Genomic DNA, 15,280 nt, shown 5'->3' with positions numbered 1-15,280 from the left:
CACGAATGCCCCACACTACCTGTAAACTCATGTTGGTGTTTTCATTCCATATCTTATCAATCAAGTTTTTTTTCTTCCATAGATAGTGAAAAAATATATAAATACTACATCACTGTCAAGGTGGCTATACCTAGATTACTAGTGTGGTAAGATTTTGGACCCATGGAAAGATGGCCTTCTACATACTAGTTGATACTACACAGAGTATGCATCCTTATTCCTTTTCCCCCAAATGTCTGATAGGTTTTGTTGGACCCATAGTGCAAAATCCACTGAGAATAGATTGCCTTGCCAGATAAAATTGTACTATTGGTGGATATGAAACCTTTTCTCTTACCAAAGAAAAACAGACAAAAACACATGGGGAGGCGAAGACTACAACTTCACAACTTCTCTAGCAAGGCAAGGAAATTCATAAAAAGGAGGAAAAAATATGTGGACTACCATAAATAATAAATGCTCAAAATAAGAGTATGGGATCATAGCATTTCTTCTCACCACAAAAGCAAACTTGTTTTTAAATTAGCAAAGAGAAAATGCAAGCCCTTACTCAGATACTGGGTTACTGCTAACTTCATTTATAGATATCTCTGTTCTTATCTTTTCCTCAAGATTCTCATTTGTCACTTGCATATAATCAGGGTTCCCAGTCTTATGTAGAGTTTCTGGAACCTTATGGTTAACAGAGGAACTGGGCTGTGTCATGATACCCACACTGGAAACTGGATAATGCCACAAAACCCCACATTACTTCCCAGAAGCTCACATAGGGACAGATGCTAGTAATTGCCAATGCGTGCATATATAACCAATTTCATTTTATGAAAAAGATAGAAGGAAATTTATTCACACAGTCTTCTGTTGACAGTCACAAGTGCATTAAGGGGACAAAAGTTGTGGGGTTTGTTTTTCTATTTAATAGTAAAAGGAAGCATCCTTCCAGCCTTGGTTCTTGTCTCCAGTGCTATCTCACTTTCTGCAGCTCCTGTCTCAGCCAGGATGGCAGAGGCTGCCCCAGTCTATGTAGCAGTTTGGACAGTTCCACGTTATGATCTCGGTAGTAATTAGAGAGGAAAGTTCTAGACTGAAAAGCAAAAAGCAAAAACAAAACAAAAACACAAACAACTTGAAGGAAGTTATTCATTAAAATGATGCAATCTACATTTCTTAAGAAAGTCTCTTACCATATGGGTGTCTACAAAGATGCATTTCTTTGTATTTTTGTTCAGATACTACTCATTATTACCTTCTGAAAAGATTTGGCAGAACTGTAGCTATAAAATTGAAGTCGGTCCAGGTATATCTTTTCTGGATTATATACCATTAAGGCAATTCTTAATTGTATTGCTATGCAAGGAGAAAAGTTGATGAGAGGTAATGACACTATAAAGAAGAATGAAGTAGGGAGCTGTTGTGGTACCAAATCCACAAAAGTGAACTAGAAACACATATGTTTCCTTTAAAATTGATCATTTTCTGTAAAACTGGCCATAGCATGAAATGTGAACATAATCATACATGCTGAAATTCATGATTAAAGAAATGACTTGTAACTTTTGTTTAAAAAAAATTTTTTTAATGTTTATTTATTTTTGAGACAGAGAGAGACAGAGCATGAACGGGGGAGGGGCAGAGAGAGAGGGAGACACAGAATCGGAAGCAGGCTCCAGGCTCTGAGCCATCAGCCCAGAGCCTGACACGGGGCTCGAACTCACGGACCGCGAGATCGTGACCTGAGCTGAAGGCGGACGCTTAACCGACTGAGCCACCCAGGTGCCCCATGACTTGCAACTTTTAAAAATATTTTCTATGTTTATTCAGGACAAAAACTGATACTTTCAAAACAACAGGAGTTTTTACTTCAAAAATATTATGATATCTCATCATAAAAATCATTATAATGAACTTTATTGTGATTCTTAAATTCTTAGTCAAGCTGGAATGATTGGCCCTTTTTAGATGAATGGTTAAAAAAAAGAATTCTCAAATATATCTGTATTCTTAGTTTATGCTTTCTTTTATTTCTGAGAAACAGAAAATTTATAATTGGGCTTTCTCTCATTATGTCACTTACTTCATATTATAACCCAAAGAACATTGTTTTGTGTCTCTGATAAAATAGTAGATATGAACACTTCTGTGTCACTATAGGCAAGCAATGATCCAAACATTATTTTCCATCTGGTCAAAGTTACGCCATCTCTCTTAAGCCCTTTCCAATATTTTAACACAAATGAGTCTTTTCCCTCATAAAACTCCCTTGGCAACTTTTGTGTATACCGTGGAAATGGACTTAAGACAACTACATTTTGTCTTGTACCATCCATCAGGCATTTCATTACATTTCTTCCCTTAAACCAGATTGTAAACACTTCAAATTCTGGATAAGATGTTTATAGAAGTAGTGAGAACCTTACGCTGATTTCTTGGCATTGAAGTGATTTCTGAAACCCTTTTGAAATTACAGACTTCACAGGTATAGTTTAAGAAGGACATTCTGGTACTTCTATTTCCATAGTAATACCTGAATCACTTCCAGCCTCCCTTTGCCTACCTTGTCTTGAGACAGATACTCATTACATCTGGCTCAGCTATTGATAACTGGCTTCCCAACCCTAGTCTACCTCTTCATACCATCACTTCTATCTATTAAGAAAAATTTTTTCCTGCTTTTGTAGTTTGTCGTTGTTTTATGTATCTTATTATAAATCAATGAAAACAATTAATTTACCCTCCTATAATAAATCTGGGTTTGTAACTATTTTATCCTGTATCCTCTCTTTGATATTGTGATTTATATTATAAAATATATCTTTGTTCCTTACCCCTTCTGCTGGCACAAAGCTCCTAAAATCCTTGGAATTTCCTAAATGAAAGAACGATAAAGGTATCTTTTGTTATGTTAACTAAGTAGCTTCTAGACCCCCACCTGGATGAGGGCTGGTTGCCAGGAGAATCAACCATATGATTAGAAGGTTGGACTTTAAGTCCCACCCTGCTGACCTCCTAGGAAAGAGGGCCTGGAGGTGAATCAACAATTACCATTTGCTAATGATTTAAACAATTGTGTCTATGTAATGAAACCTCCAATAAAAACCCAAAAAGGACTGGGTTTGGAGAACATATGGAGATTTGGGGAGAGTGGCTCATTCATAGAGGAGGGCTTTCCTCATACCTTGATCTATGCATCCCTTCCATCTATTCCTGAGGGCTATTCCTGAGTTATATTCCTTTATAAATAACACGTGACCTGGTCAGTAATGTTTCTATGAGTTCTGTGAGTCCCTGTAGCAAATTTTGCTACATTAAATATAGCAAAAAGCATTTGCTTTGTTGTCACAAAGCAAATTTGTGAACAAGTCCCTCGCAAATTCTGTGAGTCATCGTAGCAAGGAGGAAGCCAATGAAATTTTCAATCTATAGCTGGTTGGTCAGAAGCACAGGTGACAACCTGGGCTTGCAACTGGGATCTGAAGTTGGGAGGGTGAAGAAACAGTCTTATAGAATTGAGCCCTTAACCTGTGGGATCTTATGCTATATCTGGGTAGATGGTGTTAGAAATGAGTTGAATTGTAAAATACCAAGCTGGAGTCTGAGTGTTGACTGGTGTGGAGAAACCTCCCCACTCACATGTTATATTTGGTAATCAGAACCCTTTACTTTCCATTTCTTAACTCATGCATGGTATAGGCATTGCATACATATATTTAATATATAATAATAATGTTTATGTATTTTATCTGAAATCACTTGTTTAGTAAACAATTCACTTAAGTACTTTACACATTTGGAAAAGTGTTACTGTTCACTAAGTATCTTTCAGTTGTACCCTAATGGTAAACAATTTCTACAGATATCTATCAATTATTAATCTTTGCCAGTCTATCTATAGTCTAAATATATAAAACATTGATAGCAAAGAAAGAGAAGAAAAAGGAAGCAAATTTATTGTCACTCATTTTGAAACAGTTTTATGCACAAGTTTTACCAGAGTATTTCAGAAATTAGGAAAGTATTACCTCTGGATCCATGGGTGGATATTTTCGGCCTTTGCTCTTTCCAAGACATTTGGTTTTTCCTCCTTCCAGGAGCTGACACCAAAAGCCCTTTTGGGGATCAAACCTAAAAAAGTGCAAATATATAAGTAATTGTAAAAATATAATCATTATAACTTATATACATAATTTTGAGTGAGAAAGCCTCACCAATTGTATAAAGAAAATGCACTTTGGGGGTCACTTGGGTGGCTCAGTCTGTTAAGCATCCAACTCTTGATTTTGGCTCAGGTCATGATCTCATAGTTTGTGAGACATAGCCCTGCATAGGCTCTGTGCTGACAGTGCTTGGAATTCTCTCTCTCCTTCTCTCTCTGCTCCCCTCCCCCACTTGCATACTCTCTCTCTCTCTCTCTCTCTCCGTCCCAAAATAAATGAATAAACATTAAAAAAAGAAAGAAAGATAACTTTGGTATGCCCATTGTTTCAACTTAATTTAAGTCAGTACTACACATATTCACTGAATTGGTTTGAAAGTCTAATTGAGATTATATAAACTATATGTTATTATATATTTTTTAATATTTCTACTGTAATGAAAAAAGACCCATAAATATTTAATCCAATCTTAGGTTGAAATTATTAACTTAAGTTCCATATTTTACCTATTCATTCATAAAAGATCAAGGACCAATCATCAAAACTATAACCCATATACGCAGGACCTTTAAAATATTTATTTACTTATTAATATGATTTCTTTATCAAAATATATTAACAAATTTCTTTGAAATCATTCAATGGTATATATTAAAATGACTAAATGTAATGTAAGTATACTTTTGTGAATATAAACATGAATTAAAACTTCTAATTTGGAAAAGTGCTGTAGATTTTAAAGTTCAAAATATTTACACTTTCTAGGGAGGAAACTGAAATTGTAAAAATATAATTTATTATATTTTTTTTCAGACAACATGAGGCACAGGCTATTCAAGTGGCAAGTGAAAGATTAGACAACTTTTCATTTCTTTTGCTAAAGGCAAATGATCCTATGGGATAATTCAGGTCCCTATACTCTTAAAAAAAATTCTAATGTTTTGTTCCCATGGCTGCACAAAGTTACAAAAGAAAGGATGCGTGGTAATTGTTTAAACTCAGATATATAAGAACTTTTGTTTAGGACTAACAAGATAGGAAAAATGGAAGAATAAACAAATAAGAAGAGAAATTTTAAATTTATTGCTATGGGACTTGCTGCATGCATAAAACATCGAAAAGGTTTGCATTTTTGTTGCTCAGCAGATGTTTTAGAAGGATGAAGCATAATTGACTGGGATGTAAAGTTAATTAGTTGCAGAATATTTTGTTGCCCTGGGCCCATTCCTATAATACCGGTGCACCTGCAATTTGCCTCTGCACATATGTGAACTCATTTAGGGGGAGAGGGAAATTTTCTTCACAGTTCCCTGCCCAACCTATTATTAGAGACCTGATCCTTGCAGTCCAGGTTGTCCTAGTACATGTTATCAATTAAAATTAAATACATCACTGGTTAAATGAATAAAAGGAAGACAGAGTCATTTCCAACCTGGACTTTTCAATCTGCTCCTTGCCTATCACAGTCCTTTCTCTAGTTTTCATTAATTTCCCAAGAGGAAAAACAATTCAGCATGCTCTGCAAAATGAGATGGGGAAGTCGGCATAACTGTTCCCCTAAACAGCATTTCTGCCTCAGGATGAGAATATTTAACTGCATTAAGGTAAAATACAGTTCTTGCAACAAAGCCAAGATATTTATACACACGCTGAGAGCATCTCCTTTGCTCTCAGGTGTGTGGAGGTCCCAGGATGGGGCACACAGTCTCTTCCTGTTCTCCACAGCAGCTGTTGTGAGGCAGAACTGAATACAACTTGAGCAAGAAGAGCCATATTGAAAGTCATTCTTTTAGATAGGGTTGTCATAACCTTGACTCCATATTATTTTGCTGTCCTGGTTTCGTTTATTGCATTGATGGTATATACTATAACAAAGGACATTTATTTTTTCTAAGTTATATGAATTCATTATTTTACAGTTCTTTTTAGTAGGCATGAAATTGTGAAATGAAGATGCAAAGCCTTTTTCAAATAACTGTTAGACAACTCTGAGGACATGAATTGGTTGCCATATGACTTCTTTTATTACAGTGAACATCACTATAGTTATTAATTTTTGTGATGTGAGACATATTAAAAGCCATACATTCTATACTTGTTTGCAATCTCTTCTTAAAAAGTATGATTTTACAGGTTTATTGAACCACAAGCAACTATTTGTAGTAAACAAGACAGAACCATTCCCTAAACTACTGCAGGGAGGTATGGGAAGACAGCTAATGTCAATAACTATTAATGTAAAACGTAATATAGGAAGCTTTGTCTACTTAATCAACAGGGGCATGCCTTGTATTGTTATTGTTTCCAAGTGTAGGTAAAAAACTTCATTAGACTTGTTTGAGTGGATAAGCAACAACCCAATCTTATTACTGCTTTTCCTGTCCTTCCATTACCCTCTCTAATTGTCTAATTGCTGATTCTAATCTGCTGTGAACTGGGAAATTATATAATCAGGCTTGTTAGAATTTTGTCTAAAATTTAATAGGCTTTGTATCAGGCCTTGTGAGGTAGTCAAGTACATGCCCTTTTAAAATATTGTTTGGCTTCTTGGAGGTTTTGTTTGTTATTTTGCTTCTTTACCTCCCCCCCCCCCCTCATTTTTAATTACCCAAGTATATGGTTTTATTTTTCTAAGATGACACCAACAGTATCTCCCCTCCCATATTCTTTTCTGTAGAATGCCCTTGCCCCTCTGCATTGGGGGAGAGGCCCATTTCCCTTTCTTTGGATTTGTACCGGCTTTAGTGTCTTGGTTGTGATCAATAAAATGAAGTATAAATGATGCTCTGCGACTTGCGAGCCTAGGTCAGAGAAGGCCATGGCTGTGTTGGATCACACTCCCTTGACAAATCACTCCCTCTCAGAACACAGACACTACACTGCAGCAATGCCACACAAAGAGGTCTCATCCCATTGAGCTCAGCCTTTGAGCCTTCCCAGTCCAAGAGCCAGAAATAGGACTAAAAAAGTGAAGCCTCCAAAGATTCGAGTCCCTAGCCATTTGATTCATACCCAAATAGTCACATTCCCAAATGTGTCCCCAGGTATTATGAGCAGAGATAAGCTGTTCTGGCTGTGTCCTGTCTGAATTCCCAGCCAATAGAATCTATGAGCATAATAAAATGGCTGTGGTAATATGCTGGTTGGTTTTGGGATGGTCTGTCATGCAACAGTAGATAACAGGAAGAATAGATGTGATATTTGGTTATACACAATTTAATAAATGCAAAGTAAAACACGAATTTATCCTTTTCCCAATTCTGCCCGAAATACTGTTCATTTTCACAGAGTTAACAATGGCCATCAGCATTTCATTTCTAACCTGTGAATTACTTGGGGGAAGAGACTATATTTTTTTCGCTTTTTTAACCTCAGTTTCTGGGACAAGTTCTGCACAGAGTAGGCATCTAAAAATGTACTTAACCAAGCATACATTGGGAAAAAGCTCACAAAGAGGGGAATTATAAAATGCCTAAAGGTTAGCACTTTGTAAAATACAATATTTGTGGTATTCAAAAGGAAGACACTACGTGAATAATGAGGATACTCCTTTGACTGCTTTTGAGTAGCATAATGATGTATAAATTCATAGCTAGTATTAATGATGCTGTATACACACCTACCAGTATAATTTATGATGGCAAATAATGGAAATGAAATCAAGCATGAGAATAGACTCACGTTAGTGCTTCAGAATAATTATAATGAGGTGTAACTCCCAGAAACTTCTGGACTTCATCCATCACAGTAGCTGGGTCAGATCTCAGCTGCTGTCCATCAATAATTAGCAACTATAAAGTAAAAAATAGTCACTTTGTGAAGAACAAAACTAAATTAAATAGACTGAGCTGCCCCACTTGACCTGGTATGACATTAATCAATTAGGTCAGTGTGAATAGGAAGAAAATATGCATCACTTAGAACACATTTTAATATTTACTATTCTTGTGTCCTTCCAAATAAACAACAACTAAAGTTTGCCATAGGCATCATTTATAACCCTTAACTAACTTGATTGTTAATCAGAAATAAACATAGACTCTCTTGATTTAGTAGCTCAGTAGAAACTCGATTTTCCATCTGTCATGTAATCAGATAATTATCCAGCCTACAGAATCCCATGAGCTAACCTTGGAGTGAAAGCCTTAGAAATGGCATACAGATGAAAATTACTCATCTATTCTCCTTATAAACAATGACAGAGAACTGAGGTTTCAGTTGTGACCTGATCTGGAGTAAAGAATATAAGCAATATGCTTTCTTCAAATCCTTACCTCATGTTCTATCCACATTCCTGGAGCTGTTACAGCATTTTCCATTTTGACAGTCTAAAGCAGGACTTTCTTTCCTTATAAAAGTCCTACAGGACAGATGTCAGAGTATGTGCACATGCTATTCCATAAAGGTATTGTCTAACAGGCTGTTCTATTAGTAGTTGAGTTATTGCCTATGAAACATGTGATGTCTTCCGTATGATGACTTAGCACTTTGAGACCAGCTACTATCCAAAAGAAGATCCCAAGAATATGTTTCACAGCCACTTAACATTTTAAAACTATTATTGACATTAAACAATGCAAAAATTGGGTCACTTGGGTGGCTCAGTCGGTTAAGTATCCAGCTCTTGATTTTGACTCAGTTCATGATCTCACAGTTTGTGAGATTGAGCCCTGTGTCAGGCTCTGTACTGACAACACAGAGCCTGCTTGGGATTCTCTCTCTCCCTCTCTCTCTCTCCTTCCTCTGCTTACTCTTGCTCTCTCTCTCTCTCTCACAAAATAAATAAACATTTTTAAAAATGTAAAAATCCACATATCTTCTGTAGGTATGATTGTCTCATTATAAATTGCTATCTGTGGCAATGTTATTTCTTACCTTGTTTGTCAAGTGCAATACAACCAAGATATAATAAACAGAAGAAATTAATTTTAGGACTTTACCTGAGAAGTAGCAAAGTAAGTTAGCCATCTTTCGATGTGGACTGCATACCATCCAGGTACGAGGCATCTCCTTTGCAAAGCTTTCAGGTCCGGTGAGGCCCAGTGTCCAGTGGTAATAACTTCATAGAAATTAAACCTCAGGGCAGCTGGATCTTCATGAGATCGTTGGTGCTTTAACAAGAAAGTCAATTGTAAAATTGATTTTTTTAATGCCTGCACGGGTATGTGTGCATGTGTGTGTTTGATGTATGTATATGTGTGTCTTTTATTTCCAAAAAGTAATGAAAAATGATAAATTAATTTTAGAATGAAAAAATAGGGGGAAGAATGCATATATTAAAACTCAGGCTTTGGCGTATATACATACGTCTGTGGTTGTCTTCATGTCTAAAATGTTTAGGTTCAAGGCAAGAGACAGAATACAGGATTTTCTTGATGGGTCTGATTAAAGTGAACAGATGTCAGGGACTAGACAAATCAAGCCCAATGAAAGAGATTTAGATTGGCAGGAGTAGACTCACACTTTACTTTGCTCATTGTTTTATTACAGCTAGTTCTGCAGGTTCTGACACTTTCCCCAAGACCGCTGTGTAGCAGATGCTATGAGTACAGAGAAAGCAGATGTCTATTCCTAATGCTTGTTTAAGTGTCACAAGGAAGTTGACATTGCCCCAAATCCTTTCCTTTTGCTCTCCCAATGGTTTCCGTCCAACCCTGCTAATTTCCAAGTACCCCTCCGCTACTACTTTTCAGTACCAAATCCTCCTCGTCTTTCCTATCAAGCCATCATTAGTCAAGCTCAAGAGCCCAATATAAAGAGAGAGGAACTTAGCAGTCAATACAATTTCATAAGCACTCACAAGCTCCTTACCAGAACAAAGAACTGCAATCGATTCTGGAGATAAAAGGATATAAGCAAAATGTCCTATCTTCAAAGAAATAAAAATTTTATATGGGAGACAATAGATTAACAGAGTGTAATAAAGTCATATATTTGACTAGAGGTATAAATTATTTGCTGCAGTAACCAGACCTATAAGTGATTAGTTCTGAATGAAAGATGAAGGGTTTCTTTTTTAATGGTTGAAAATTTTAAGCTAAAATGTAATAAGAGAGATTTTTATAAGTAGAAAAAATAAACATAGAAAGTAAGAGAACTTTTTTCCTTGAGTGAAAGTGGATGAATTGTGGGAACGGATGAATTGATTTTGCAAGACATCTAAAAGTTTAACATAAAGAAAATTAACTGCAGGATGAGGATGGGAGTGTATTAGGACTTGATACATTTGTGTACCAGCAAGTAATCTATGTGAGTTAGAAAGAAAAATCATTAAAAAAGTAAAGATGATTAAGAAGTGGTTAAACAGTGAGTGGTAGATTGGTGGAACAAATAAAATTTTTGAAGTCCTCTCATTTTTGTATATTTATTGACATTCTTATATGTATATGCATTATGCTGAGTACATTGAGACTACATAATACATAGAATTGATATAATGTATAGAAACCACACACTATAAAGAAACATAAAAATACGTTAATGCTAAAATTTCTATTTTAAACAGTGATAATATGGAACTGTACTTAATCTGCCTATATTGATTTATAAAAGTTTAACACCAACTTTTCTTTATATTCCTGCAACTAAGAAGATTAGCATAGAAATATGACCCGAAGTCACAAAGGAGCATATTTTCTGGAAAAAAATCAACTATAGCTTCTCTGTGAGGCCCATTATAAAGATGTGGGGTAGAAATTACAGTGGCAGGTGACATTTGTAGGAGTTTCTGAATTACACCTGCTGAGCTTTGGATTTACGGTATTTACTGAATAGACAGGGCTAGCTCAGTAACAGGCTGTATTCTTTTGAAATGTGGGGCAGTCTGGGGACCCTAGTCTTAGCAATATGGCAATAAAATATCATAAAATATAATTCCTTTCAAGTGTGTATGTTCAAAACATTTACTTGAAGAAGCAGGCACAGATTCTCTTTTATTTAAATAGTTTAATCCATGTAAAAAAAAGATTCATATAAAAATGCTCCATGGATTCTGCTAGGAGAATGTACAACATTTTGCCCCCAGGACTTACTTGCAAAATTTTTAATTAAGGCTTCATATTTTAATGTTTTTGTCACAATGTTTTTAAAAAGTAAGTGTATCTTGTGTTGCAATGTGAATTTTCATAAAGTGAGAAAGGAACATTTTTATATCTTAAAGGAAACAGTGACTCATGGGATCTAATCATAATAACTGGATGTTGCTCCCAATCCCAGTGTTCAGCTTGGATCCCCAACCACCAGCAATCCCAATGTACAGGGTCACGATTTCTTGTCCATTATTATTTGTACTTGGCCATATATGTCTATTGAAGAAAGCAAAAAAAAAAAAAAAAAGAATGAATAAAAAATGTAGAATGGATAAAAAGTAAATGAATAAAGAATTAACAAAAAAATTACTTGTGCGCTCTTTAAACATTCCCTTTTAGTCTTGTTTATTTGGGCATTAATATATATATGCATTGAACATACACTCACAACGAACTATGAGATCATGGCCTGAGCTGAAACTAAGAGTCAGATGCTTAACAAACTGAGCCACCCAGGCACCCCAGAAATGGAAGGATTCTTAACCAGAGGCCCACTGATATAATTCAGAGAGTTTCTGAACCTGGGTCTGGGGGGAAAAAAAAGCCTCTTTATTTTCAGTAACTTCTAAATGAAATTTTGCACTTAATTTACCTATGATTTTACTACCAATAAAAATAAGTTATTTTTAGATCACATTACGGGTGTTTCAGATACATCAAAATGTTGTTTATGCTCATCCTACTTCAACATTACAGAAGCATTAGTCTCACCATTAGATCCTGCCATTTAATTGTTTAAGAAATATTTGTTACGGAATTAAAAATTACTTTGACAATTATATTTCAAGAAAGTTGTTTCTCTGTAATTCTACATAGTTATATGCTTTTAAAGCATATTTCTGAGGGGTGACTCAGTTAAGCATCCAACTCTTGATTTCGGCTCAGGTCATGATCTCACCTTTTGTGACTTCGAGCCCCGCGTTGGACTCTGTGCTGACAGCACGGAGCCTGCTTGGGATTCTCTCTCTCTGTTTCTCTCTCTCTCTCTCTCTGCCCCTCCTCCCGCTTGTGTTTTTTTTCCCTCTCTCTCTCTCCCTCATATAAACAAACAAACAAACAAACAAACAAACAAACAAACTGAAAAAAATGTGTGAAAAGGGACCCATAGACTCCAGCAGCTGCCAGAAGGGTCTCATGGAGTCCTTCCCTCACATCTAAGCTAGTTCCTATAGTCATCCCTTCCTGGCCCCTCAGGATCCTGCCAGGACAGATTCCCGGTTTCTCCCCCAGGCCTTACACATCTCTCCTTTTTTGGAAACACCACGTAATCCACATCATTACCGCCATAGAGGACGGTTCCCTTGAACGCACTTTAACTTCTCTATAACAAGCGTGTGTCTTGTTTTTTTTTCCCTTTGAAATCACATTTCTGTTTCTACCTCCTACTTAGACTTTCCTTCACCAAATCCATCTGGGTTTGCTCTTTTCATTCGGTTGTTAAAGGCTCCACTTCTCTCCATGTCTTTCAACTCAGTGAAAATAATTCAGCCCTTGTTTTGCCTAATTGTCTAATTCTTAGTAGCTGTTTGACACTGTTGTCACCTGCTCACCTCCTCTATTTGGTAGTCCTTGCTCCCTTGTATCAGTGTCACCACATTTCTGGATTTCTTTCTTCTGTTCCTCTGGCTGTATTCTCTTATCTCTCGGGCTGCCTGATCGTTCTCTATACTTTTCTTCTCTAAACGCTTTCCTTAGAATTTCACCACTTTGGTGGCTTTTTTGGCCTCTGATTCACAGATTTCTGTCTCCAGCTCAGACCTCTCCCCAGAGTGCCTGCTAACTAGCTTTACTGTTCCTTTCAGTACAACAGTGATTCCATACCTCATGATCACCATTTGTACCACATTATTAGCACTCGCCCCTCCAACCAGTCCTGTATCCTTCTTCAGTGCTTCTATTGTTTGGGGAATATATACTCAGCATCCAGTTGCCCACATCAGAAATTTGATTCACCCTGACACTGTTTTCTCACCAGGGTAAACTGATTTTAATCCCTACCATCTCTTGATACTTTATACTTCGCTCAGTTTCTACTTACTCTCTGTCAGTGCTACCTCATTTCTCAGCAGGACTATTGCAACAGCCTCTACCCCATTTCCCTGAATAGTCTTCTGTTCCACTCCACTCCATTCTTCAAATAGCAGATAGCCTGCTTTCTAAAAGGAAATCTGGTGGTCACACACCAGCTTAACTTCTCAAAGGCTTTCAGTTACTTGGAGAATAGCAGTCACATGGTCTCCCCACCTGATTTCCAGCCCCTGTGTACGTCTCAGACTCATCTTCCACAGGTCTCCACCACAGGTTTTCCTCTCTAGCCACACAGAAGTTTCCTTAGTTCTTTAAATGTGCTCCCCCTCTATCCCCACTCAGTTTATACTGAATCATTCTTCAGTTTTAAATCTAAAGCTTATCCCTTGAACCAATACTCTCCTAGCACCATACAAATTTCCACACAGAGCATTCAAAACTTCTAATTATATATCTCTGTGATTATTTGATTAATATCTAGCCACAATTTAAAGTGGACACAATGTTTTAATTCATATTCGATTGTTTAGAACCATCATTAAATGTAGTTGCAGAATATTGCATTTCAGTGTGACACAAATCTATATTGTTGGGTATTTTTGTTTCCTTTTTTTGTTGTTATTGTTTGAGTAGTACTGTGAAATATAAAGGGATAAGTGTCTGTACATCCCTTTGAACTCTTCTTTATGATTCATTCTAGAAGAAGATCCATAACACAAAAGGACCTTTATAAAGCTATTTTGATAATTATTGCCAAATTCGTTTTTAGAAAAGACCTCCATCTATACCCTTCTATCTCAATGTTTGAATATCTTTACCATCACACCCTTGCCAGGAGAGCGAACAAACATTACATTTTTGTTGAGATGATATTCAAAGAGTATTATTTTAATTTATATTTTGTTGATCCCTAATTGAGTTGATCATTTTCATATGAATAGTTGAGCAGTTGCTTTTGAGTGTATTTGTGTATGTGAAATGTCTATGCATTCTGTTTATTTGTTCACTTTTCTACTGAGATATTATGCTTTTTTATTTTTACCAATTTACAGAAACTTTTTTTTTTTTTTACAAATTAAGGGCACTAAACCATTTACCATGTATTATTAAAGTTGCTCTACTTAGATGTGTACTTTTAATTTTGTTAGTTGTGATAGACTAATATTTTACATGTTTATGTTATTTAAATCTATTAATTTTCTGATGTATGTCTTCTACTATTTTATGCCTGAAATTCCTTGCTTGACTTGACATGAATTAAATATTCAGCTTTTATTTCTTATAATTTCTTTTCTTTTTCTTTTTTTTCTTTTTCATTATTTCTGTTTTTTGTTTGTTTGTTTGTTTGTTTGCTTGTTTAGTTCTATAACATTTGACCATTTCATACATCTGGGCATCTAGACTTCATTTTGGTGTTCATCAATGCTTACATGTAAGCTATGGCCAAATATTTACAACAGTATTTTTTACTGCTTCATACCTGGTACCAAGAGTATGCCCTGTCTGAGGGGTCGATGAGAATGGTGATGATCTTGGCTTTGGGGACCAGAGATGCAGCTCTCTTGGGAGCTTCTTCTGAATGGAAGTAATTAGCACTCTTTTCAAATAGAAAGTCACTTGTAATGTTGGATGGAGTAGGGAAAAAGTCCATATACCTGAAGGCAGAGAAAGATAATTAATTAATCTGAGTTCTAAGTTCTTCTCTAACATGCTATGGATATTAAATAATTGAACATTTTTACATTCATTTATATTGATTTCTAATTATTAGTGTTATAGTAGTTGAAATTGTGCTATTGTATACACTTTGAATGTGAAAAACAACTCAAAATGTTATTGCCCTAATGAGCTATTAGGGGAAGGAATGAGATGAAATAGGTAGACTTTTTAGTTTATTGACTTATTTTGAGAGAGGCAGACAAAGAGGGAGAGAGAGAATCCCAAGCAGGTTCCACGCTCAGCACAGGGCCCCATGTCACTACTGGGAGATCATGACCTGAGCCCTAAACC

The 15,280-nt window shown here is 36.0% G+C and overlaps 1 protein-coding gene across 2 annotated transcripts in view; it reads right to left on the bottom strand.

Annotated features, from left to right (window-relative positions):
* Nucleotides 1-901: 901 nt before the first annotated feature.
* The window catches only part of LOC122217932 (bifunctional heparan sulfate N-deacetylase/N-sulfotransferase 4-like), a 388,528-nt gene continuing 374,149 nt past the window's right edge, over nucleotides 902-15,280 (bottom strand). Inside the window, exons 12-17 of one of the 2 annotated variants that reach the window (XM_042935647.1) lie at nucleotides 14,751-14,925; nucleotides 9,095-9,265; nucleotides 7,836-7,945; nucleotides 4,020-4,122; nucleotides 2,826-2,866; nucleotides 902-1,084 (exon numbers count right to left, since the gene is read on the bottom strand). In XM_042935647.1, coding sequence (XP_042791581.1) covers nucleotides 991-1,084; nucleotides 2,826-2,866; nucleotides 4,020-4,122; nucleotides 7,836-7,945; nucleotides 9,095-9,265; nucleotides 14,751-14,925 — 694 coding nt within the window. In that variant the 3' untranslated portion in view covers nucleotides 902-990. Of the gene's footprint in view, nucleotides 1,085-2,825; nucleotides 2,867-4,019; nucleotides 4,123-7,835; nucleotides 7,946-9,094; nucleotides 9,266-11,352; nucleotides 11,459-14,750; nucleotides 14,926-15,280 lie in introns of those variants that run through there. The other variant, XM_042935648.1, reaches the window with a different exon arrangement.

This window comes from Panthera leo, chromosome B1, assembly GCF_018350215.1.
Source record: "Panthera leo isolate Ple1 chromosome B1, P.leo_Ple1_pat1.1, whole genome shotgun sequence".
NCBI classification, from domain to species: Eukaryota; Metazoa; Chordata; class Mammalia; order Carnivora; family Felidae; genus Panthera; species Panthera leo.
This window is presented reverse-complemented; position numbering and strand designations above follow the sequence as displayed.